At 42.6% G+C, this 23,196-nt stretch overlaps 1 protein-coding gene across 1 annotated transcript in view; it reads left to right on the top strand.

Annotated features, from left to right (window-relative positions):
• Positions 1–3,143: 3,143 nt before the first annotated feature.
• LOC101618111 (zinc finger protein 570) overlaps positions 3,144–23,196 on the top strand; it is a 33,963-nt gene continuing 13,910 nt past the window's right edge. The window contains exons 1-5 of the mRNA XM_045154425.1: positions 3,144–3,265; positions 3,709–3,786; positions 6,895–7,021; positions 8,582–8,674; positions 16,229–17,564. Coding sequence (XP_045010360.1) covers positions 3,233–3,265; positions 3,709–3,786; positions 6,895–7,021; positions 8,582–8,674; positions 16,229–17,564 — 1,667 coding nt within the window. The 5' untranslated portion in view covers positions 3,144–3,232. The remainder of the gene's footprint in view (positions 3,266–3,708; positions 3,787–6,894; positions 7,022–8,581; positions 8,675–16,228; positions 17,565–23,196) is intronic.

The raw sequence follows: 23,196 nt of genomic DNA, 5'->3' as shown, positions 1-23,196 counted from the left end.
AGGTTATCAGCTCAGTTCCAGCAGGATTTCTCAGTGGCCTTGCAGCCCAAGTATGTGGTCTTCAACAATAGGGTCTTACCATTGATTCCTGGTGGGAAACCAAGGGCCTCGGCAATGGCCTATAATGTTTTGGGGACATCAGGGACCTCACTGGTCAACAACTCACTGGAGGTATCCCATCCCTGTCCAGCCCTCATTTTTATTACTTAAATTTTTTTCTTTTAACTTTATTTACTTATTGTTGTTTTTTGATTTTTTTGAGGTAGGGTCTCACTGTAGCCCAGGCTGACCTGGAATTCACTATGTACTCTCAGGGTGGCCTTGAACTCATGGCAATCCTCCTACCTCTGCCTCCTGAGTGCTGGGATTAAAGGCGTGCGCCACTGTGCCCGGCTAAAAAAATTTTTTTCTTTTAATTTAAAAGATTTTTTTTTTCAAAGAAAGGTTTCACTCTAGCCCAGGCTGACCTGGAATTTGCCATATAGTCTCAGGGTGGCCTCAAACTCACAGTGATCCTCCTACTTCTGCTTCCCTAGCACTGGGATTAAAGGCATGTGTCACCACACCCAGCCTTCATCCTTATTACTTTTAAAAATATTTATTTATTTGCAAACAGAGAGAAAGATGGAGAATGGGCACACCAGGACCTCTTACCGCTGCAAATGAACTCCAGATGCATGCACTACTTTCTGTATCTGGCTTTATGTGGATACTGGGGAGTCCCTTGGCTTCCCCACTATCAAATTGTCAAAGTTGTTTCTTCTTTTTGTCTCTTTTCTTATTCAAACTGCACCATCTCCCTGCAGGACGTCTTTATCCCTGCCATGCCCAGTTGTTTACATGGGTGCTAGGGAATGGAACACAGGGCTAAGCAAGCCTTCTCAGATTCTTGTGTTTGCAGAGTAATTGTTTTTATTGGTGGATCCATCTTCCCAGCTCCTCTTTTTTAGTTTCTTGAAGTAAAAAATGAAGTATTAACTTGACTTCTTTTTTACTAATATAGGTATTTAGTGTTATAAAATTCCCAGCTGGGCATGGTGGTGCTCGCCGTTAATCCCAGCACTCGCAATCAGGAGGCACAGGTAGGAGAATCGCCATGAGGCCACCCTGAGATGACACAGTGAATTCCAAGTCAGCCTGAGCTAGAGTGAGACCCTACCTCGAAAAAAAAACAACAAAAAAACCCCTGGATATTGTCTTAGTGACGTTTTGTAATTTGTCTTAATTAACACATAATATTTGAACAGAACTATGGGATTCATGTATACAATGTGGATTAACCAGAGCAGATAATTGGTATAACTCTCACCTCAAACGTTTATCACTCCTTTGTATCTGAAGCATTCCAAATCCTCTCCTCTCTACTAGCTGTCCTAATGCACTACAGAACATTAAAAGTTATTCCTCCTTGCCATGGCACCTTTGTGCATTAGCCACTAAACTGTAATATATTTTTGTGATGTTTAAGTAACAAGAAAAGTCTCTCACGTTTACTTTCTAGTTACTATTTCCCTTCTTTTCTTTGTTTTTGTTTTTGTTTTTTCAAGGTAACATCTCATTCTAGCTTAGGCTGACCTGGAACTTAAGTCTGTTGTTCCAGGCTGGCCTTGAACTCACAGCAATTCTCCTACCTTTGCCTCCCAAGTGTTGGGATGAAAGGCATGTGCCACCATGCCTGGTTTCTAGTTACCAGCTCATGTGCTCTTAATTTCTTTACACATATCCAGACTTCCATGTGTTACATATATATTAAATGTTGTGAAGCAGCCATACAGTTCATTGATAGTCTAAGCACTATTATTTTCCTTGTATCATCTCAAATGGCATTTGACCACACGGTAGGTCGGATACACACACATTTATCCACACACATTCCTACTGCACTCTCCATAAGTCAGTTCCTGTCATAGCCCATTCCACAGGTAACATCACAAATGTCACACGCATAGCAGAAATGTAGCCTAATTTAGCACCTAAAAGTTTTTACACAGTTACATTCAGAGAAGCACACAATGAAGTAATTAAAGGGCTTGGATCTACTCGAAAAATCCCAATGAGGTGACAGAAGCTTTTTTGTTTATTTGTTTTGATTTTTGTTTTTCGAGGTATGATCTCACTCTAGCCCAGGCTGACCTGGAATTCACTAGGAATCTCAGGGTGGCCTCGAACTCACAATCCTCCTACCTCTGCCTCTCGAGTGCAGGGATTAAAGGCGTGCGCCACTACGCCCGGCGACAGAAGCTTTTTATAGGCAATAAACACGGATGAACTTGATGTGAACAACCCTGTGTCCTAGGAGAGTATAGGGTCAGATTAAGATGCTAATGGGGCGGGAGGTGGAGGGGGGGAGTTGGCTGAGGGGAACAGCACTTGACCAGCATGCTCGAGACCCCAGGTTCCATTCCGCCCAAAGGAGTATGCTTTCCCTCTGGTCAGTTCTTCGAGAAGAAAGCCCAGAGGCCCAGCCCCGGCTTAGAGGATGCGCCTGCGCGCACCGTCTCCATAGGCATCTCAGCCAATACTTGGGCACTCCACTCCCTCTGGTCCAGGTGCTAACCTCTGCCCCGCGGCTTATCCTGGACTCCAGGCTCCCCACCCAGGTAGCTGGGGGATGTGGCTGAGTCCCTGTGCCTATGCACTTCCACCCTTTACGGGGGTACTCCGCCAGGCAACCGCAGCCAAACCAACCGGAGCCGAAAGGAGCCGGAACTCTGGGGTCTGGCGCAGGCAGTCGGCAAGGGGCGGCCTTTTTGGGACGCACCGCCAGGGCCAAGGTACCCCGCAGCGCCTCCCGCGGCCGTCTCTGCACCGACTACATTTCCCAGCGGCCCTCGCGGGAGCGAGTCCCCGCCTCTTTGTGTCCTCCGGGGGCCCAGGCAACCTCAGCCCTCAGAGGCTGGACGCCGGCGCCACGAGAGTGAAGTCGCCTTTGAAGCGGTACCGGGAGCTTCCCGCTGTGCCACTGTGCAGTGAGGAGTGGTGGGGTCTCGCGGATGCCCGTCGCCAGGCCGTCCGTGTGAGTCTACCTACGTGTGAGACAGTGGTTGGTACCCTACGGCGTGAACTCTGGCTGTCACCCGCCGGGTGCGCGTGCCCACGTCGGATCTGTGTGACTCTGTGGGTGCAAGTAAGTCGGTGATCGGTACCACCGAGGGCGGGTCTTCTGTGCTCCCTGTTGTGGTGACACATGCAGCCTTTTTGTGACGAGAGTACGTGAGGCCGTTGGTTGGTGATGCCAGAGTGTCTGACGTTTTGGAGGGCATGGGTAAGGAGGGTAAACGTTTGTCTATACTCATGGCTTTTAACTCAGCTCTGCGTGTGGCAGTGGGAAGTCTTTGAGACTTTGGATAGATTAAGGGTCACGCCAGTGTCTTTTCAAGCTAGCCAGTTGATAACAGTATGTTACCAAGTTCCAGAGTCACTGGTCTGTTGGAGAGAAGGATGATGGATGTAGTCAAACAGACCTTTCTTGGAATTTCATGGCTTAGTTGAGCATCTTTATATAAATGCCTTTCTCAACTCTATAAAACCGCTGAAGTATTAAATTGGGACGGGATTTAGGCAACGACTAAATTGTATGCAAACACAACGGCTAGGCCTCCATGATCTCTGCTGGAAGAAACAGGTGGACAAAGCTTTAAAAGTTTAGACTGGTAGTTCTGGATGCCAGAGGAAAACCTAGTTCTCACGATCTCTTCCCCGTCCCAGCCGTCCGAGGTCACTGCCCTTTCTTACGAGCGGGGAGGAAGAAGAATGGCTGTTGGACTTCTTAAATCCATGTATCAGGTGAGGTTCTCCCCCCCACCTCTTTCCTCAGATACCTTCCTGCTTTTCAAAACAGTTAAATATTAACTTTCCCTCTGCTTAAACTTTTTTCCCCCCTCTGCTTAAACTTTTATGGATAATTAACCATGTCACTTCTCAAAACCCTTCACTGGGGTTCCCATCTCATTCAGGATAAATGAATAGCCCACAAGGTCCTACATAACTTGGTCCTTGGCTCTCCCTTTCAACCTCATGCAATTTCTCTCACCCCAAGTACAGTTCATTCAATAATCCCTTGTAATCAGTTACATACGTTCTTTCTTTTTCCTTTCTTTTTTATTGACAAACTTCCCACATATACCTAATATATTTTGATCATAATTCCCTCCTGATACTGTCTTTTCTCCCCTTACCACTGAACTTCTTCTTCTTTCCAAATAGTTCTTCTATTTTGATACTTTTTTTTTTTTTTCGCCTTCCTCCATCATCCATGACATGTTCTTGAGCTCAATATTAAGCAGGTAACAACAGCCACTGTGAGGAATGCAACCACCACTTTGTATGTGGAAGACAATGTTCCAAAGCATTCCTTACCATCTTTTGGCTATTGCATTCTTTCCACCACTTCTTCTGCAATGGCCCATGAGCCTTGGACCATGGTAGATATCTCATCTAATGCTGAACACTCTACTGTCACTTCTCAACTCATTGGTGAGTTTGGAGTCTCCTGAGCAGCTACTGCCATCTGAAAAGAAATTTCTCTAACCAAAAATGAGAGTATCACTAACATCTGGACATCAACATAAATATCTAGAGGGCCATTTGGTAAGCATAAAAATCCATTTAAACCAAACAACAGTAGTAATTTCCCACCTAGGGCTCATGACCTTCCCAGCCATAGGATTTTGTTTGTGTGTTTTTCATGGCAAGATCTCACTCTAGCACAGGCTGACCGGGAACTCACTGTGTAGTCCAGGTTGGCATCAGACTCAAGGCAGTCCTACTTCTGCCTTCCAGTTTCTGGGATTAAAGGCACATACCACCATGCCCAGCTGCCATAGGCTTTTTGTTGTTGTTGTTGTTGTTGTTTTCTCAAGGTAGGGTCTCACTCTAGCCCAGGTTGAACTGGAATTCACCATGTAGTCTCAGGGTAGCCTCAAACTCAAGGTGATCCTCCTACCTCTGCCTCCCAAACGCTGGAATTAAAGGAGTGTGCCACCACACCTGGCTACCATAGGCTTTTGACTAGATTTCTCAACACCAAGCATAAACTACCTCACTGAGTGGGCCTCAAATTCCATCAGAGAGAAATTGATTACCCATAACAGTCATGCCACTATTGTGCTAGAGAGCTCATCTTTCCTGGCTGACCAGTTTGCAGGGTCCACAGCTTAAGATGGTTGGTGACTTTTCTCCCCCGGCAGGTTGCATAGCACTTTCTAGCACTGTAACAGCTAGTCAGCAGGGTGGAGGCTTCCATCCAGCTAGCTCTAGCTTAGGTTCTCAATCCCTGCAACCAATGCAACTGCTGTCTTTAGCAATAGGTTCTTACCATCTAGTTCTGGGAGGGAACCAAGAGCCTTGGCAATAGCCTGTATTGTTTTAGGGGCCACGAAGGCTTCCCTCACTGGGAGGTATCTCACCTGAGTTATATAAATTTAATATGTGGCCTTGCACATACCATTCCTTTTTCTCTGGCATGCTGCTCCCTCACGTATAAGGTAAAGGCCAGCTTCATTCTAGTCATTGCTCAAACATCATTCACACATCAACTTTTTTGACTCTAGCCCGGGCTAACCTGGAATTCACTATGTAGTCTCAGGGTGGCCTCAAACTCGCAGCGATCCTCCTACTTCTGCCTCCAAAGTGCTGGAATTAAAGGTGTGTGCCACCATGCCCATCCTCATCAACATTTTTATTAAGCACTTATACGCATTAGATACCACATGGTTTAATCCTGGTCCTCTCCCCTCCTCTGTCTACACTCACTTCTTTGGAGATCTCATCCTATGTCATGGCTTGAAAAACCATATGTATGCCAGCAATGACTTCTGCATCTGACTGCCTATTCAACATGCTCATGTGATTGCACAACAGACATCTCAAACGCAGAGTGTCTTTCAAGTGAGTGAAGTTGGGAAGCATGAAAAGGACATATGATTCATGTTTTAGTAAGATCAGTCTTGCTATTGAAAGAAAACAATGGGACAAGGCTAAGAACAAGGCAACACTCACGTCATCTTCCTCTTTGCTGGAGCTACTCTGCCATAAGAGAGTCTGTTTGCTCTGCTCTCAGATTATGTCCAGAACAAGACTGCATTTCCCTGACACATCATTTCCATTCTGTTTTGAATCATCATCTCTCTTTTTGATTATTGCCTTATTCTATCTTGTCACTCTACTTCCATTCTTGCTCTTTTTTTTAAAATTATTTTATTTTTGAGAGAGACAGTCAGAGAGGCAGAGAGAAAGAGAGAGAATAGGCACACCAGGGCCTTTTCAGCCACTGTGAATGAACTCCAGAGAGGTGCACCCCCTTGTGCGCATGTGCAACATTGCATGCTTGCATCACTTTGCATCTGGCTACCTGGGACCTAGAGATTTGAACATACATTCTTAGGCTTTGCAGGCAAGCGCTTAACTGCTAAGCCACCTCTCCAGCCCTCTTGCTCTAGTTGAATGTTCTCTGTCTCTAAGATAGGTGCTGTGCTTGGGTTTGGGTTTTCGAATGTACTCAAAAGGTCAATGCATGGGGAAAAAAAAGTGTATCAAATCCATGTCATATCCTTGTATTACCTTGACAATAGGTTTCATATTTTACTTTAGTAAGATATTAAATTTAATTAAAATACAAAGACAGGGTGAAGAGATGGCTCAGAGGTCAAGGGGCTTGCTTGCAAAGACTAAGGACCCAGGTCCCATTTCTCAGTACCCATGTAAAGCCAGATGCACAAGGTGGTGCATGCATCTTTCTACACATAAGGACCTGAGAAGTGCAGGTGGCCATGAGGGGAACATGGTGACATTTTAAGGATGGGATATAAGGAGAGCCCGGGGCGCCTGGTACAGAGTAAATGAGGAGAATATGGTAAGGGAGGAAGATACTTCATTTCCTTTATTTCACTTCAGGAGTTGGTGACCTTCAGAGACGTGGCTGTAGACTTCTCCCAAGAGGAATGGGATTGTCTAGATTCTTCTCAAAGGCATTTGTACAGTAATGTGATGCTGGAGAACTACAGGATCTTGGTGTCACTGGGTAAGGATATCGTCTCCTTGCAAGTGAACTTGTACTCATAAGGAACTTTCCTACCATCATTGCAAATTTTTAGATACCATCTGCAAAGCCAGGGTGAGTGTCTGCCAGTGCCAAACACAGTCTTTGTGGAGCAGGCAGTGCGTAGGTCTGTTCATGACCAATGCTAGAAGCTTCACATTCTCTGTCCTTCAAACATGATCTGTACATATTTTTAAAATGTTTTTAGCTGGGCATTGTGGTGCATGCCTTTAATCCTAGCACTCAGGAGGTAGAAGTAGGAAGATTGCCATGAGTTCAAGGCCAGCCTGAGACTATATAGTGAATTCCAGGTCAGCCTGGGCTACAGCAAGACCCTGCCTCAAAAACTAACGAAAAAAATGTTTTTTTTTTAATTTTCTTTTGTTATTTTTATTTATTTGAGTGCGACAGACAGAGAGAGAAAGAGGCAGATAGAGAGAATGGGCACGCCAGGGCCTCGAACCACTGCAAACAAACTCCAGACGTGTGCACCCTCTTGTGCATCTGGCTAACGTGGGTCCTGGGGAGTCGAGCCTCGAACCAGGGTCCTTAGGCTTCACAGGCAAGCATTTAACTGCTAAGCCATTTCTCTAGCCTGAAAAAAATGTTTTTAAGTCTTTTTATTTCTTTATAAGGAGAGACAGACAGAATGGGTGCCCCAGAACCTTTGCCATTGCAAACAAACTCCTTTGTGCATCTGGCTTTACATGGCTTCTGGGGAATCAATCCTGGGCCTTCAGGTTTAGCAAGCAAGCACCTTTAATGGCTGAGCCATCTCCCCAGCCCTAAAAATATTTTTTTAATTATTTGTAGGGAGCAACAGAGAGAGTATTGCCACTGCAAACGAACTCCAGGCACATGAGCCAGTTTGTGTATCTGGTTTTTATGTGGGTACTGGGGAGTAGAACCCAGGTTGTCAGGCTTAGCAAGCAAGCACCATTAACTGATGAGCCACCTTCACAGCCCTACATATTGTCTTCTTTGACTTAATTGTAAGCTTTCTTTTTTTTGTTGTCTATTTTTATTTATTCATTTGATTTCTCTCTCTCTCTCTCTCTCTCTCTCTCTCTCTCTTTCTCTTTCTCTCTTTTTTTTTTTTTTCTTAGAGGTAGGGTATCACTCTAGCCCTGGTTGTCCTGGAATTTACTATGTAGTCTTAGGGTGGCCTTGAACTCATGGTGATCTTCCTACCTCTGCCTCCTGAGTGCTGGGATTAAAGGTGTGCATCACCATGTCCGGCTTATTTATCTATTTGAGAGTGACAGACAGAGAAAGAGAGGGAGAGAGAGAGAGAATGGGCACATCAAGGCTTCCAGCCACTGCAATCAAACTCCAAATGTGCGCGCCCCCTTGTGCATCTGGTTAACGTGGGTCCTGGGGAATTGAGCCTTGAACTGGAGTCCTTGGGCTTCACAGGCAAGCGCTTATCCACTAAGCCATCTCTCCAGCCCAATTGTAAGCATTCTTGATGCTGAAAGGGTTAGAAGTGAGTTTGGGGTCACCCACAGCATAACCAAATTCTGTTTCTTTTTATACATACAGGTCTTTGCTTTTCTAAGCCCAGTGTGATATTATTGTTGGAGCAAGGAAGAGAGCCATGGGTGGTGACAGAACTGACAAGTGGCCTGTGCTCAGGTGAGGGAAAAGGAGCTTCTGCCAGAGACAGCACAGCTTGATGAACAGAAATTACCTCACTCTTTGTGACATGTTCCTGTCACCTAACAAACAGGGCTTCTAGATGTTCTCTCACAATTGACAACCTTATCTGTTTCTCCTCTCACACTTTGCCTCCTTCTTCCTAATAACTTATTTTATCTGTTCCATTTATATATATATGTGGGGTTTTTTTAAATTTTTTTTTCAAGGTAGGGTCTTACTATACCCCAGACTGACCTGAAGTTCACTGTGCAGTCTCAGGCTGACCTCAAACTCACATCACTTCTCCTACTTCTGCCTCTAGAGAGCTGGGATTAAAGGTGTGTGCCACCACACCCGACTTTCAAATAATACTTTGAAAGTGTTATTCCATCTTCTGGGGTGAACTCAATAGTTGTTAAAGTAAGAATCTATCTTTTTTTTAATATTTTTTATTCATTATTTATTTATTTATTTGAGAATGACAGACAGAGAGAAACACAGATAGAGGGAGAGAGAGAGAATGGGCGAGCCAGGGCTTCCAGCCTCTGCAAACGAACTCCAGACACGTGCGCTCCCTTGTGCATCTGGTTAACGTGGGTCCTGGGGAATTGAGCCTTGAACTGGAGTCCTTAGGCTTCACAGGCAAACGCTTAACCGCTAAGCCATCTCTCCAGCCCAGAATCTATCTTTAAATGTCAGTTCACTCACTCTAATTCCTATAGTCAATGTCAACATTGTTGAATTTACATTTGAATCAGGGTGCCTTCAGCACCACTCCCTAGCTCATCCCCCAGTCCCAAGGTCCTAGAGTGTTACATGTGTATACAAACAATCCATTAATAGGCTAGCAGCAGAGATATGCTATAGCCACAGAATGCCATATATGAAGAGAAAGCTGGCATAAAGAAAGGTCAGAGAAAAGGAGAGAGGCAGGGGAGTCTGAGTGCATGGGAAAATAATGGTTTTTAACTAAAGCAAAGGTGAGCAGTTAGAGAATATTTGAGGGGTAAGAGTTTAGGTTTGTGGTATAGGAAAGATTTCAGATAGACACAGGAACCACTCTAAAATGAAGGACCAAGGCTTTGTCATTGGAAACATCTGTCAGCCCCACATCCACTTTTCCTTCTCTCTCCCCCATCTCCTTACCCCTCTACCCTGCTTTGACCCTCCCACCTCCTTTCCCTTCCTTCCTTCCTTTTCCTTTTTTTTCTTTTTCCTTTTTCTGGTTTTTGGAGGTAGGCTTTCTGGTCCAGGCTGACCTGCAATTTACTATGTAGTCTCAGGGTGGCCTCGAACTCACAGTGATCCACCTACCTCTGCTTCCCGAGTGCTGGGATTAAAGGCGTGCAGTGCCACACCTGCCCGGCTTCTTCTTGCCTTCCTTCCTTTTCTTTTTTCTTTTCTTTTCTTTCTTTCTTCCTTCCTTCCTTTTTTTTTGTGGTAGGGTCTTGTTCTAGCCAGGTTGATTTAGAATTTACTATGTCATCTCAGGCTGAGCTTGAACTCCCTTGATCCTCCTACTTTTGCCTCCCAAGTATTGTGATTAAAAGTGTATACTACCAAGCCTGGCTTCTCATTCTTTTTAAGACACAGTTTGTACAAAATTAATTTTTTTAAGTTTGGCAAAACCTTGTTCATCTTTCCTGAAATTGACATTGTGAAAATAATTTAAACTAATTTAAAGTAATAATTTAGTCTATTATTTTATAAAATTATTTTATATATTTTATATTTTATAAAATTATTAAGGTGGTTTATTTTATCTAGATTTTCCTTTTCTCCTATTGTAAATTATAGTATTTTTTAAAGAATTTACAGGTTTTTTTTTAAAGATTTTTATTTATTTATTTGATTATTTGAGAGTGACAGAGAGAGAAAGAGGCAGATAGAGAGTGAGAGAGAGAATGGGCGCACCAGGGCTTCCAGCCACTGCAAACGAACTCCAGACGTGAGCGCCCCCTTGTGCATCTGGCTAACGTGGGACCTGGGGAACTGAGCCTCGAACCGGGGTCCATAGGCTTCACAGGCAAGCGCTTAACCACTATGCCATCTCTCCAGCCCAAGAGTTTACAGTTTTTATATTAGTTTTGAAATTTATTGGATAAATATGCCATCATTTCTGTTAAAGTTGGCAGTGTATGTAATTATGACTGTTTTCCTTCCAGACTATTTTATTTTGCTGATTTTCTCTGACATATCTTTAAGTTTAAATAGTTCAAAACAGGTGTGGTAGGTCACACCTTTAGTCCTAGCACTTGGAAGGCTGAGGTAGGAGGATCACCAAGACCAGTCTGAGTAGAGTGAGTTCCAGGTTGGCCTTGGCTAGAATGAGATCCAGCTTTAAAAATAATAATAATAATTTATTGTTCTTGAGCCTTTTTTCTTTTTATAAATTTATATTTATTTATTTATTTATTTATTTATTTATTTGAGAGAGAGAGAGAGAATGGGCATGTTAGGGCTCCTGCCACTGCAAATGAACTCCAGATGCATGTACCACCATGTGCATCTGGCTTATGTGCTTTCTGAGGAGTCAAACCTGGGTCCTTAGGCTTATAACCACTAAGCCATCTCTGCAGCCCGAGGCTTTTAATAAGTATTTAAAGCTATATTAGCAATATAGCCCACATCTTTTTTCTCTCAATTTTTATTAACATTTTCCATGATTATAAAAAATACCCATGGTAATACCCTCCCTTCACCCTCCACTTTCCCGTTTGAAACTCCACTCTCCATCATATCCCCTCCCCTTCTCAATCAGTCTCTCTTTTATTTTGATGTCATGATCTTTTCCTCCTCTTACGATGGTCCTGTGTAGGTAGTGTCAGGCACTGTGAGATCATGGATATGCAGGCCATTTTGTGTCTGGAGGAGCATGTTGTAAGGAGTCCTACCCTTCCTTTGGCTCTTACATTCTTTCCGCCACCTCTTCTGCATTAGACCCTGAGCCTTGGAAGGTGTGATCGAGATGTTACTCAGTACTCCAGTCACTTCTTTCCAGCACTGTGATACCTTCTGAGTCATCCCAAGGTCACTGCCATCTGAAAAGAGAAGATTCTCTACCCAAAGTGAGAGTAGCATTAATATAAGGGTATAACTATTAAGAGAAGTGCTTACTGGGCAGTTTGATAAGCATAGTATATACACCTATCCAGACATCAGCAGATGTTACACCCCTAGGGCTCATGACTACCCCTATTTCAAGTTTTCAGTATCAGGGATGTATTTTTCCCCCCATGGAGCGGGCCTCCAGTCCAATTGGAGGGCAGTTGGTTTCCACCATGACAGACGTGCCACTATTGCACCCGTTGGCTTATTTGGCCTGGCTGGCCAAATATAAGGCTTGCAGTGTCCACTGTTGAGTGTCTTCACTGGTGGTATCTCTTTCTCCCATTGAACTGCATGCAGAATGGCTTCTTCTAGCTTTCTGTCAGCTAGCCCAAATCTTAATAGGTGGTTTATTTTATCTCTAAGCATTTTCTAGTTCTGTGACCTTTTGGGGGGCTAAGGGAAGGTAGGGATGGAATTGGGGGCCTTGTACATGCTAGGTAAGTACCTGTTACAGAGCTACCTCCCCAGATCTTTTTTTTTTTTTTTTTTTTCGATTTTCAAGGTAGAGTCTCACTCTAGCCCAGGCTGATCTAGAATTCATTTTGTAGTCTCAGGGTGGCCTTGAACTCATGGCAATCCTCCTACCTCTGCCTCCCAAGTGCTGGGATTAAAGGCGTGCACCACCATGTCTGGTTTAAGATCTTGACTTTTTATTTTTTATTTTTCAGACAGGACTTCTCTGTGTAGTTCTGCCTGTACTGGAACCATCCATGTATCCCAGGCTGGCCTAGCTCATGATTCTCCTGACTCCATCTCCTGAATGCTGAGATTGCAAATCAGTATTGGCACACCCATAAAAGTGGCTTCGTTTTTTTTTTTTTCTTTTGGTTTTTTGAGGTAGGGTCTCACTCTGGCTCAGGCTGACCTGGAATTAACTATGTAGTCTCAGGGTGGCCTCGAACTCACAGCAATTGTCCTAACTCTGCTGGGATTAAGGGCACGCACTACCACGCCCAGCAACAGTGGCTTCTTGAACCACACACACTGATTTAATTTCATTGTAGGTAGGGAATGTGGTCTCTTGAATATATTCTCTTTGAAAAATTTTCTTTTTGAGGTATGGTCTCACTCTATCCCAGGCTGTTCTGTATTTCATTGCTTAGTCTCAGGCTGGACTTGAACTCACAGTGATCCTCTTACCTCTCCCTCCCAAGTGCTGAGATTAAATTTTTTAAGATATTTTATTTTTATTTATTTATCTATTTAAGAGGCAGAGAAAAAGAGAGAGAGAGAGAGAGAAGGTGCACCAGGGCTTCCAGCCACTACAAACAAACTCCAGATGCATGTGCCACCTTGTGCATCTGGCTTACGTGGGTCCTGAAGAACTGAACCAAGGTCCTTTGGTTTTGTAGGCAAGCTCTTTAACTGCTAAGCCATCTCTCTAGCCCTGGGATTTTTTGAGACTCACTTTATGGCTTGGAGGAGTAATTTTGGTAAGCACTGTATGTGTTTTTGAAAATACAGAGCAGTATTTAGTGGCCTAGTGGAGTCTTCTGTAACTGAATTGATCATATTGACTATGCTGGGTAAACCTGTGTGCTTACTGAGTAGTCAGTCAGCTGGAAACATTTGAAAAGACTTCTACTCTAGTAATAAGTAACTTTCTTTTGAGTCTGATACTGTGGTTTTTTTTTTGGTTTTTTTTTTTTTGGTTTTTTGAGGTAAGGTTTTGCTCTAGCCTAGGCTGACCTGGAATTCACTATGGAGTCTCAGGGTGGCCTCAAACTCATGGCAATCCTCCTACCTCTGCCTCCCAAGTGCTGGGATTAAAGGCATGTGCCACCACGCCTGGCTTTGTTTTGTTTTTGTTTTTGTATTTTGAAGTATTTTATTAGGTCATATGCTTTTTAAATTTTTTATCTTTTTTAAAAATATCTTTATTTATTTGTGATGAGAGAGAGAGAGACAGTAGGCACACCAAGTCTTCTTGCTACTGCAAATGAACTCCAGATTCATGCAATACTTTGTGTATCTACTTTATGTGGGTACTGGGAAATTGAACCTAGGCTGGCAGGCTTTGCAAGCAAGTGCCTTTAACCATTGAGCCAGCTCCCTAGCCTCATTATCTTTCTAGTTAATTCTCCCATGTATTTTTATTACCTTCTTTAAATCCAGTGATAATCTAATTGAGCTAGTTTTTATTATATATATATATTTTTAAATATTTTATTTATTTATTTATTTGACAGAGCAAAAGGGAAAGAGGGACAGAGAGAGAAAATGGGCACACCAGGGCTTACAGCCACTGCAAACGAACTCCACCTGCTTGTGGCCCCTTGTGCATCTGGCTAACGTGGGTCCTGGGTAATTGAACCTGGGTTTTTTGGCTTTGCAGGCAAACACCTTAACTGCTAAGCCATCTCTCCAGCCCTTATTTTATATTTTATATGAGCTATTTTAACAACTTTTGATAAATTAATATAAAATAAATATTTTATATATTTCATACTTTATATGGGCTATTTTATCGATTAATCTAATTGATAATCTAATTGAGTTTCTCTATTTGTTTAGTAGCACTGAACAGGCTGAGATGGAAGGATTGCCTTGAGTTCAAGTCCAGCCTGGACTCCATCATGAATTCTAGGATAGCCTTGGCTATAGGCTGAAACTATGTGAAACTATATGAAACTTTTTTTGCTTTTTTGAGGTAAGGTCTCATTCTAGTCCAGGCTGACCTGAAATTCACTATGCAGTTTCAGGGTGGCCTTGAACTCACAGTGATCCTCCTACCTCTGCCTCATAAGTGCTGAGATTAAAGGTATTTGCCATTATACCAGGCTTTCAAAATATTTTTTAAATTTTTTTTTGTTCATTTTTATTTATTTATTTGAGAGCGACAGACAGAGAGAAAGAGGCAGAGAGAGAGGATGGGCATGCCAGGTCCTCCAGCCACTGCAAATGAACTCCAGATGCATGTGTTCCCTAGTGCATCTGGCTAACGTGGGTCCTGGGGAACCAAGCCTCAAACTGGGGTCCTTAGGCTTCACAGGCAAGCGCTTAACCACTACGCCATCTCTCCGGCCCTCAAAATATTTTTTGTTTAAAATTATTATAACTATGTTATATTCCTTTTTATTAATATTTGGTGCAGTTTTTGGCACTCCTTTACACACACTCCCTTTCTTTTGTAAACAATAAACAGGTTTAGAAAGCTCTAATAATATCCATCTGTTATGTAATCTGGTGGTCAATTAATTTTCTTTCTTTTTTTGAGACAGAGTATCACATTGATGGAAATAATAGATTAATTTAGTGAGAGTTAAGGTCTTACATTGTTGATTCTCCATACCATAAAATTTAGGGATGGAGAGATGGTGTAGTGGTTAAGGCATTTGCCTATGAAGCCTAAGTACACAGGTTTGATTCCCCAGTACCTATATAAGCCAGTATACAAGGTGGCTTATGTGTCTGGAGTCTGTTTGCAGTGGCTAGAGGCCCTGACATGCCCATTCTCATCTCTCCCTCTCTCTCTCAAATAAATAAATAGCAAAATAAAATGTAGCCAAGTGTGGTAGCACACACCTTTAATCCCAGCACTTGGGCGGTGGAGGTAGGAGGATCACTGTGAGTTCGAGGCCAGCCTGAGACTACATAGTGAATTCTGTGTCTGCCTGGGTTAAAGCAAGACCCTGCCATGAAAATAAAATAATAAAATAAAATAAATAAAATTAAATGTACTCAAACATAGTGAATTGGGAGGTGTAGACAGAAGAATCAGGAGTTCAAGGCCACTGATGGCTACATAGCAGGTTCTCCTATAGCCTGGGCTTCATGAGACCCTGTCTCAAAATACAAAAACAAAAGCAATGATGCACACCTCCTCCCTTTATCCTGCCTTTAAGTCAATCCCTCATTAGAATTTTGAAGGTCTCGTGAAGTTCTTGTAAGATCTGTTTCTAGAATTTTATTTTCTTTCTCTCTTTTGTTTTTTTCAAAGTAAGGTCTTGCTCTAGCCCTAGCTGACCTAGAGCTCACAGTGATCCTCCTACCTCTGCCTCCCAAGTGTTGGGATTAAAGGCGTGTACCACCATGCCCAGCTTATTTCTCTTTTTATGGTCAGTATTAAGGTATATTTTTAACTTTGCTTTCTCCTATACTTTTTAGTTGTTTTTAGAAAAATAATACATTCTGCTAGGCATGGTGGTACACACCTTTAATCCCAGCACTCGGAAGGCAGAGATAGGAGGATTTCCAGAGTCAAAGGCCACCCTGAGACTACATAGTAAATTCCAGGTCAGCCTGGGCCAGAGTGAGACCCTACCTTGAAAAAACTAAAAAAAATAAAAAATAAAAAAAATTTAAAAATAAAAGAAATATAATGTTCTTTTAGATTATATTTTCTATGAAGTTTCATACTTCACTTTATAAATGTACTTTCATGGATATATTTTTAGTATACAATAAAGGAGATTTTTTTTCTTATTATTACTATTTCAGGTTGGGAATCTATGTGTGAGATGGAAGAATTAACCCCCAAACAGGAACTTTATGAAGATCAACCATCCCAAAAGATAACAGAAGAATTTACAAATACTGGCCTTGAATATTCTAGTGTGAAAGAAGAGTGGAAATACGAGAGCCATTTTGGGAAGCAACCAGGGAATCTAAAAGCCAGTGTTAAAGAAGAGACCATCTCTTATGAAGAAGTACTTGTTGATAACAAATCTTGGAAAAATTTCTATCAGAACACACTGCTTAATACACAACAGAAAATCCCCAAAGAGGAGAAAGTATATAAACAAGACACACATAAGAAAAGCTTTCAAAGAAGTTTGGTGACAATGAAACCTAGAAATGTCTATGTCGAGAAGAAACTTTTGAAATGCAATGATTGTGAGAAAGTCTTTAGCCAGAGCTCATCCCTTACTCTCCATCAAAGAATTCATACTGGAGAGAAACCCTATAAATGTGTAGAATGTGGAAAAGCCTTTAGCCAGAAATCAAACCTTGTTCAACATCACAGGATTCACACTGGAGAGAAACCCTATGAATGTAAAGAATGTAGGAAAGCTTTCAGTCAGAATGCACATCTAGTCCAACATCTGAGAATTCATACTGGAGAGAAACCTTATGAATGTCAGGTATGCAGGAAAGCCTTTAGCCAGTTTGCCTACCTTGCTCAACATCAGAGGGTTCATACTGGAGAGAAACCCTATGAATGTATTGAATGTGGGAAAGCATTTAGCAACAGATCATCCATCATTCAACACCAGAGAGCTCATACTGGAGAGAAGCCTTATGAATGCAATGTTTGTGGGAAAGCATTTAGCCTTCGTGCATACCTTACTGTTCATAAGAGAATACACACAGGAGAGAGACCCTATGAATGTAAGGAATGTGGGAAGGCCTTCAGCCAGAATTCACACCTTGCTCAACATCAGAGAATTCATACTGGAGAAAAACCTTACAAATGTCAAGAATGCAGAAAAGCCTTCAGCCAGATTGCCTACCTTGCTCAGCATCAGAGAGTTCATACTGGAGAGAAACCCTATGAATGTATTAAGTGTGGTAAGGCTTTTAGCAATGACTCATCCCTTACTCAGCACCAGAGAGTTCATACTGGAGAGAAACCTTATGAGTGTAGTGTTTGTGGGAAGGCTTTCAGTTACTGTGGATCTCTTGCCCAACACCAGAGAATTCATACAGGAGAGAGACCCTATGAGTGTAAGGAATGCAGAAAAACCTTTAGGCAACATGCCCACCTTGCTCAACATCAGAGAATTCACATTGGGGAGTCACTGTCACCACCCAGTGCAGTTAATCACCAAACCCTGTAAATCCTGTCTTCAAAATATTTCTGGAATGTAAGCTCTTTTTTCTATCTTTAGTGTGGTCATCTTGGTCTATAGTCATCTCACCCCTATCACTTTAGCTTTCAAATAGGTTTTCTTACCCCTTTTTGCTACCTTTAAATTCATTTTTCATGATGTATCCAAAATAATTGTGTTGAAACTGGAACTCAAGTAGCCCAATCTGGCCTTGGACTCCTGATCTCCTGACCTCTACTTCCCAAGTACAAGTGCTAGGATTACTGGTATGGCCACCACACCCAACAGACCTTTCAAAAGTGTAAGAATTAGCCAGTCATGGTGGCACACTCCTCTAATCCCAGCACTTGGGAGGCAGAGGTAGGAGGATCACAGTGAGTTTGAGGCCACCCTGAGATTACATAGTTAATTCCAGGTCAGCCTAAGCCAGAATGAGACCCTACTTTGAAAAACCAAAAAAAAAAAGAGAAGAATTAATGCATCATTGTCTCAAAACTATGTTTTGCTTGCTATTGATTTTAGACTAACACATAACCTTTAAAACATGTCTGTAAGGTTCTGCGTTACCTGATTCTTATGTACCATTGAGCTTCTATTATTATAGCCTCCCCTTGGCTATTGACACAAAACTATGAGCTTAGATTCTGGAAAATCAGCTCCACCACTGTTATGGCCTTGTGTGGTTTAGAACAGTCTGGCTTATCTAAACATCAGAGTTTTAATATTAAAATTGGGATAATAAAGTCTACTGAATTATACAAATACATTAAATGAAAATGTCTCTTGTAAATTGATGTGTATTAAATGAGAAGTTTGCATGTAAAGTACTTCACATAGTACACTCTAGCAGACATCCAATAAATAATAATAATGTATTACATGCCTACCTTGCACCAGGTACTGTTATATATAGTTAACATATACTAAGCTCATTTACTTCTCAAAGATGAAAAAATTTCCTAGTAGACAAATGGAGCATTCTTGGCAAACACTAGAACAGAAATGAGAAAGACTAAACATTTTAGAACATGGGTGAGTCTTTGTTTTCTGAATGAGTAATCAACACAGACATAGGTAGTAAAACATTTATGAAGTTTCTAAAGAAAGTGGATTAAATCAATAAAGAAAGTTGGGCCATGATGACACACACCTTTAATCCCAGCATTCAGGAGGCAGAGGTAGGAGGATTGCCATGTATTCGAGGCCAGCCTGAGACTACATAGTAAATTCCAGGTCAGTCTGAGCTAGAGCAAGACCCTACCTTGAAAAACCAAAAAAAAAAAAAAAAAAAAAAAAAAAAAAAGGAAAGTTGGATTCACTGGGAAGTATATAGAGCACATTTTAGATAAGAGAAATGTAATGTAATAGAAATTGGGCTGGAGAGATGGCTTACTGGATAAAGTACTTGCCTGCAAAGCCTAAAGGCCCACATTTGACTCTCCAGATCCCACATAAGCCAGACATATAAGGTGATGCAAGTTGCAAATGTGCACATTATGGTGCACACATCTGAAGTTCAACTGCAGTGGTTGGAGGCCCTGGAACACCCATTTTCTCTCTCTCATAAATTTTTTGTTTATCTTTTTGATTTTTTCAGGTAGGGTCTCACTCTAGCCCAGGCTGACCAGGAATTCACTCTGTAGTCTCTCAGGGCCTCGAACTCATGGTGATCCTCCTACTTCTGCCTCCCAAGGCTGGGATTAAAGGCATGTACCACCATGCCCAGCTTCTCTCTCATAAAAAATTTTAAAATATTTTACTTTTATTTGTGAGAGAAAAAAGAGGTAGAGAAAGAGAGGGAGGGAGAGGTTGAGAATGGGTATCCCTTGAATACTTTTTAGTTACTGAGTAACAAATAATCCATGATATGAATGTGTCACAGTTTGTTTAACCATTCACCCGCTAAGGAGCTCATAGCCTGTTTTCAGTTATTGGCTATTTCAAATAAAATTGCTACCGAGATTTGTGTACTTTCATTTTCATTCAGTCTAATGTGTTTTTCCATGAGACTTCTTGTTTGACCTATGAATTATTCAGAAGGGCTCTAATTTCCAAATGTTTTGTATGTTTTGTTTTTCCTGTTCTCTCTCTCTCTCTCTCTTTTTTTTTTTTTTTAGGTAGTGTCTTGCTGTAGCCCAGGCAGACCTGAAATTCACTATATAGTCTCAGGGTAGCCTCAAACTCATGGTGATCCTAACTCGGCCTCCTGAGTGCTGGGCCTAAAAGTATGCATCACCACCGCCATCTCGCTCTCTTTAAAAAATATTTTATTGATTATTATTTTGTGTGTCTGTGTTTTGTTTTGTTTGTTTTTTCGAGGTAGGGTCTCACTCTAGCCCAGGCTGACCTGGCATTCACTATGGAATCTCAGGGTGGCCTCAAACTCACGGCGATCCTCCTACCTCTGCCTCCAGAGTGCTGGAATTAAAGGCATGTGTCACCACGTCCAGCTTGATTACTTATTTGTATATCAAGGGCAGCCTTAGCTCATAATGGTTATTGTAGTTGCCTAGCGATGTGTCTGAGGCGTTGTGGAATGGGAAGCTTCTGTGGTTTATAGGCTGAAGAAACAAATCTGGGAGTGTTTGCTGTTTATGGCCTGTCTTTGTCCAGTGTCTACGTAAGTTGGCTTTGAAACTTGGAGGGCAGGCCTTTCTTGTAATCCTGTGGTCGTCTTTGTTCCCTCACCAGGAGCCTGAGGGTGTGTGGCCTATGCATGGGGCTGGGGCTTCATTCTGCATTCTTGCCGGTTGAGGTGTTTCTGTGGCCTACTGACTAGGGTGTGGATTCCCCCAAAGTCCCTTCTATTCTGTTTGTTCTGTTTGTTCGTTGGGCAGCTGAGGAGGACAGATAAGAATGAGAAGTTTCTCCATTCACCCTGACCACAAGAACCTTGTGAGGAGGATACACAGATAACCTAGCATGAAACCTGTCCAATGATGGAGGGAAAAAGTAACTTGGGGGCAATTTTTTGAACTCACACTGCAGATTTTATAGCAATGTATGTGCAGGTTGGGACACCGAGTGGTTGCTCATACCTGTATTCCCCAGCACTACTGAGGATCATGAATTTTGGGGACAGCCTGGCCTACATAGTGAGACCCTATCTAAAAAAAGAATAAGAAAGGAAGAACGAACGAACCCAGGCCTGAAAATATAGAGCACTTGTGCAATATGGGGAAGATTCTAGATTTGATCCTAGCATCCTCCCTGAAGGGTTAATGACTCTCCCTGAAAACCAGAGGGAAATAAATTAGGGTTAATGACTGTCCCCGAGACTAGAAGGCCTTGAAGGAACATCAGAGGCAGCCATTCCCAGACAAGCTTGACAACTCCCATGATTGTTATATTTCCCTTGAAGCAGAAGGTCTTGAAGGAACAGAAACCATCTAGGGCATCCTCCCTTAGAAAATTCTTGCTGGAAAAAAAGGCCTATTTTGAGAAAAAATACAAATACCTATAGTTCCTTATCTACTTCCTTTGGACCTGCACCTGGTCCAGTCTGTTTTTCTTAGGATCCTCCTTATAAGTGTGAACCCCAGCCTAACTCAGGGCTTCAGTCTCCATCCCACAGGAAGACTACAGACCCTCATGTGCTTCAAAAAACAATCTTTGTTGAGATAAAGTCCAGTGTTTTCCTTTGCTTTTCTCTTTACTTTCCTTACACTACTCCCCCCCCCCCAACACACACATGTGAGGAAAGATGGTGTATGAATATCTCAGCTCTTTGGCCATTGAGTGAGACAATATGGAGGAGGTTTGGACATATCTTCCAGAGTTCTCCAGAAGATTATGTTCCCATTGCTGACCGGGGTGATTTGCTTATTTTTGAATTCATCCCATTTCCATCCTTTCTGTGTCACCCATCGCCTACTGGAGGATAAACTACACTCATGCTTGTCTGAGATCAGATTCTAAAACAAGCCACCTAGGAAACAGCCCTGCTTCTGGTATGTATATGTTTCAACATCCCTCTGAGAAGGACCTGGGACATGTAGACCTTGGTGCAGCCCCACAGTCAATGCCATCTCACCAGAGAGCAAGTCTTCCCTGGCAAGGTTTGAACTTGCTCCACAGGTCCTTCCAGGACACACATACGTTCTATGTGAGAAGACAAAACCTGTTATCCTGCACTTTAGAGGAGGATCTGTTAAAGGCTAGTCTTGCTACATAGCAAGTTTGAGGCCAGTCTAAACTACATGAATCCCTGTCTCACGAAACCAATAGCAAATAATGCATTTAAAAAATATTATTTTTGGGCTGGAGAGATGGCTTAGCGGTTAAGCGCTTGCCTGTGAAGCCTACGGACCCCGGTTCGAGGCTCGGTTCCCCAGGTCCCACGTTAGCCAGATGCACAAGGGGGCGCACGCGTCTGGAGTTCGTTTGCAGAGGCTGGAAGCCCTGGCGCGCCCATTCTCTATCTCTCCCTCTATCTGTCTTTCTCTCTGTGTCTGTCTCTCTCAAATAAATAAATAAATATTAAAAAATAAAAAATAAAAAATAAATAAAAAATATTATTTTTTAAATTTTTTATTGTTGACAACTTCCATAATTATAAACAATAAACCATGATAACCCCCCCTGCAACTTCTCCTTCACAACTCCACTCTCCATCATATCCCCTCCCCCTCTCAGTCTCTTTTATTTTGATGTCATCACCTTTTCCTTTTATTATTCTGGTCTTGTGTAGGTAGTGTCAGGCCACTGGAAGGTCATGGATATCTAGGCCATTTTGTGTCTGGAAAAGCACATTGCAAGGAGTCCTTTCCTCCCTTTGGCTCTTACATTCTTCCTGCCACCTCTTCAGCAATGGACCTGGAGCCTTGGAAGGTGTGATAGAGATGTTTCAGTGCGGAGCACACCTCTGTCACATCTCCTCAGCACTATGGTGCCTTCTGAGTCATCCCAAGGTCCCTGCCATCTCAAAAGAGAAGCTTCTATAACCAAAAGAGAGTATCATGTATAGGTATGAACATTAACAAAACTGCTTACTGAGCAGCTTGGTGAGCATAATATATGCATTTAGCCAGACAGCAGCAGATGTTACACCCCTAAGGCTCATGACTTTCCTCTTTATAGGTTTTCAGTATCAGGCATGTACTCCCTCCTATGGAGTGGGCCTCCAGTCCAATTAGAGAGTGGTTGGTTTCCCCCATAACAGACATGCCACTATTGAACTCATTGGCTCATTAGGCCTGGCTGGCCCAACTTAAGGCTTGCAGTGTCCATTGTTGAGTATCTTCACTGGTGATTTCTCTCTCTCCCATGGTGCTGCATGCAGTGTAGCTTTTTCCAGCTTTCTGTCAGCTGGTCTACATGGAGGAGGTTTTCAGCTCAGCTTCATCAAGATTTCTCAGTGATCTTGCAGCCCAAGCATGTGGCGTCTTCACCAGTAGGGTCTTACCATCTATCACTGGCAGAAAACCAAGAGCCAAAATTATTTGAGAGAGAGAGATTGAGAGAGAGAGAGAGAGAGGGAGAGGGAGGGAGGGAGGGAGAGAGGGAGGGAGGGAGGAAGGGAGGGAGGGAGAGGCAGAGAGAAAGAGGGAGAGAGAGAGAGTGGGTAGGCCTTCAGTTGCTGCAAATAAACTCTAGACGCGTGAGCCCCCTTGTGCAGCTGGCTTATGTGGGTCCTGG

Source organism: Jaculus jaculus, chromosome 7 (assembly GCF_020740685.1).
Source record: "Jaculus jaculus isolate mJacJac1 chromosome 7, mJacJac1.mat.Y.cur, whole genome shotgun sequence".
NCBI lineage: Eukaryota > Metazoa > Chordata > Mammalia > Rodentia > Dipodidae > Jaculus > Jaculus jaculus.
This window is presented reverse-complemented; position numbering and strand designations above follow the sequence as displayed.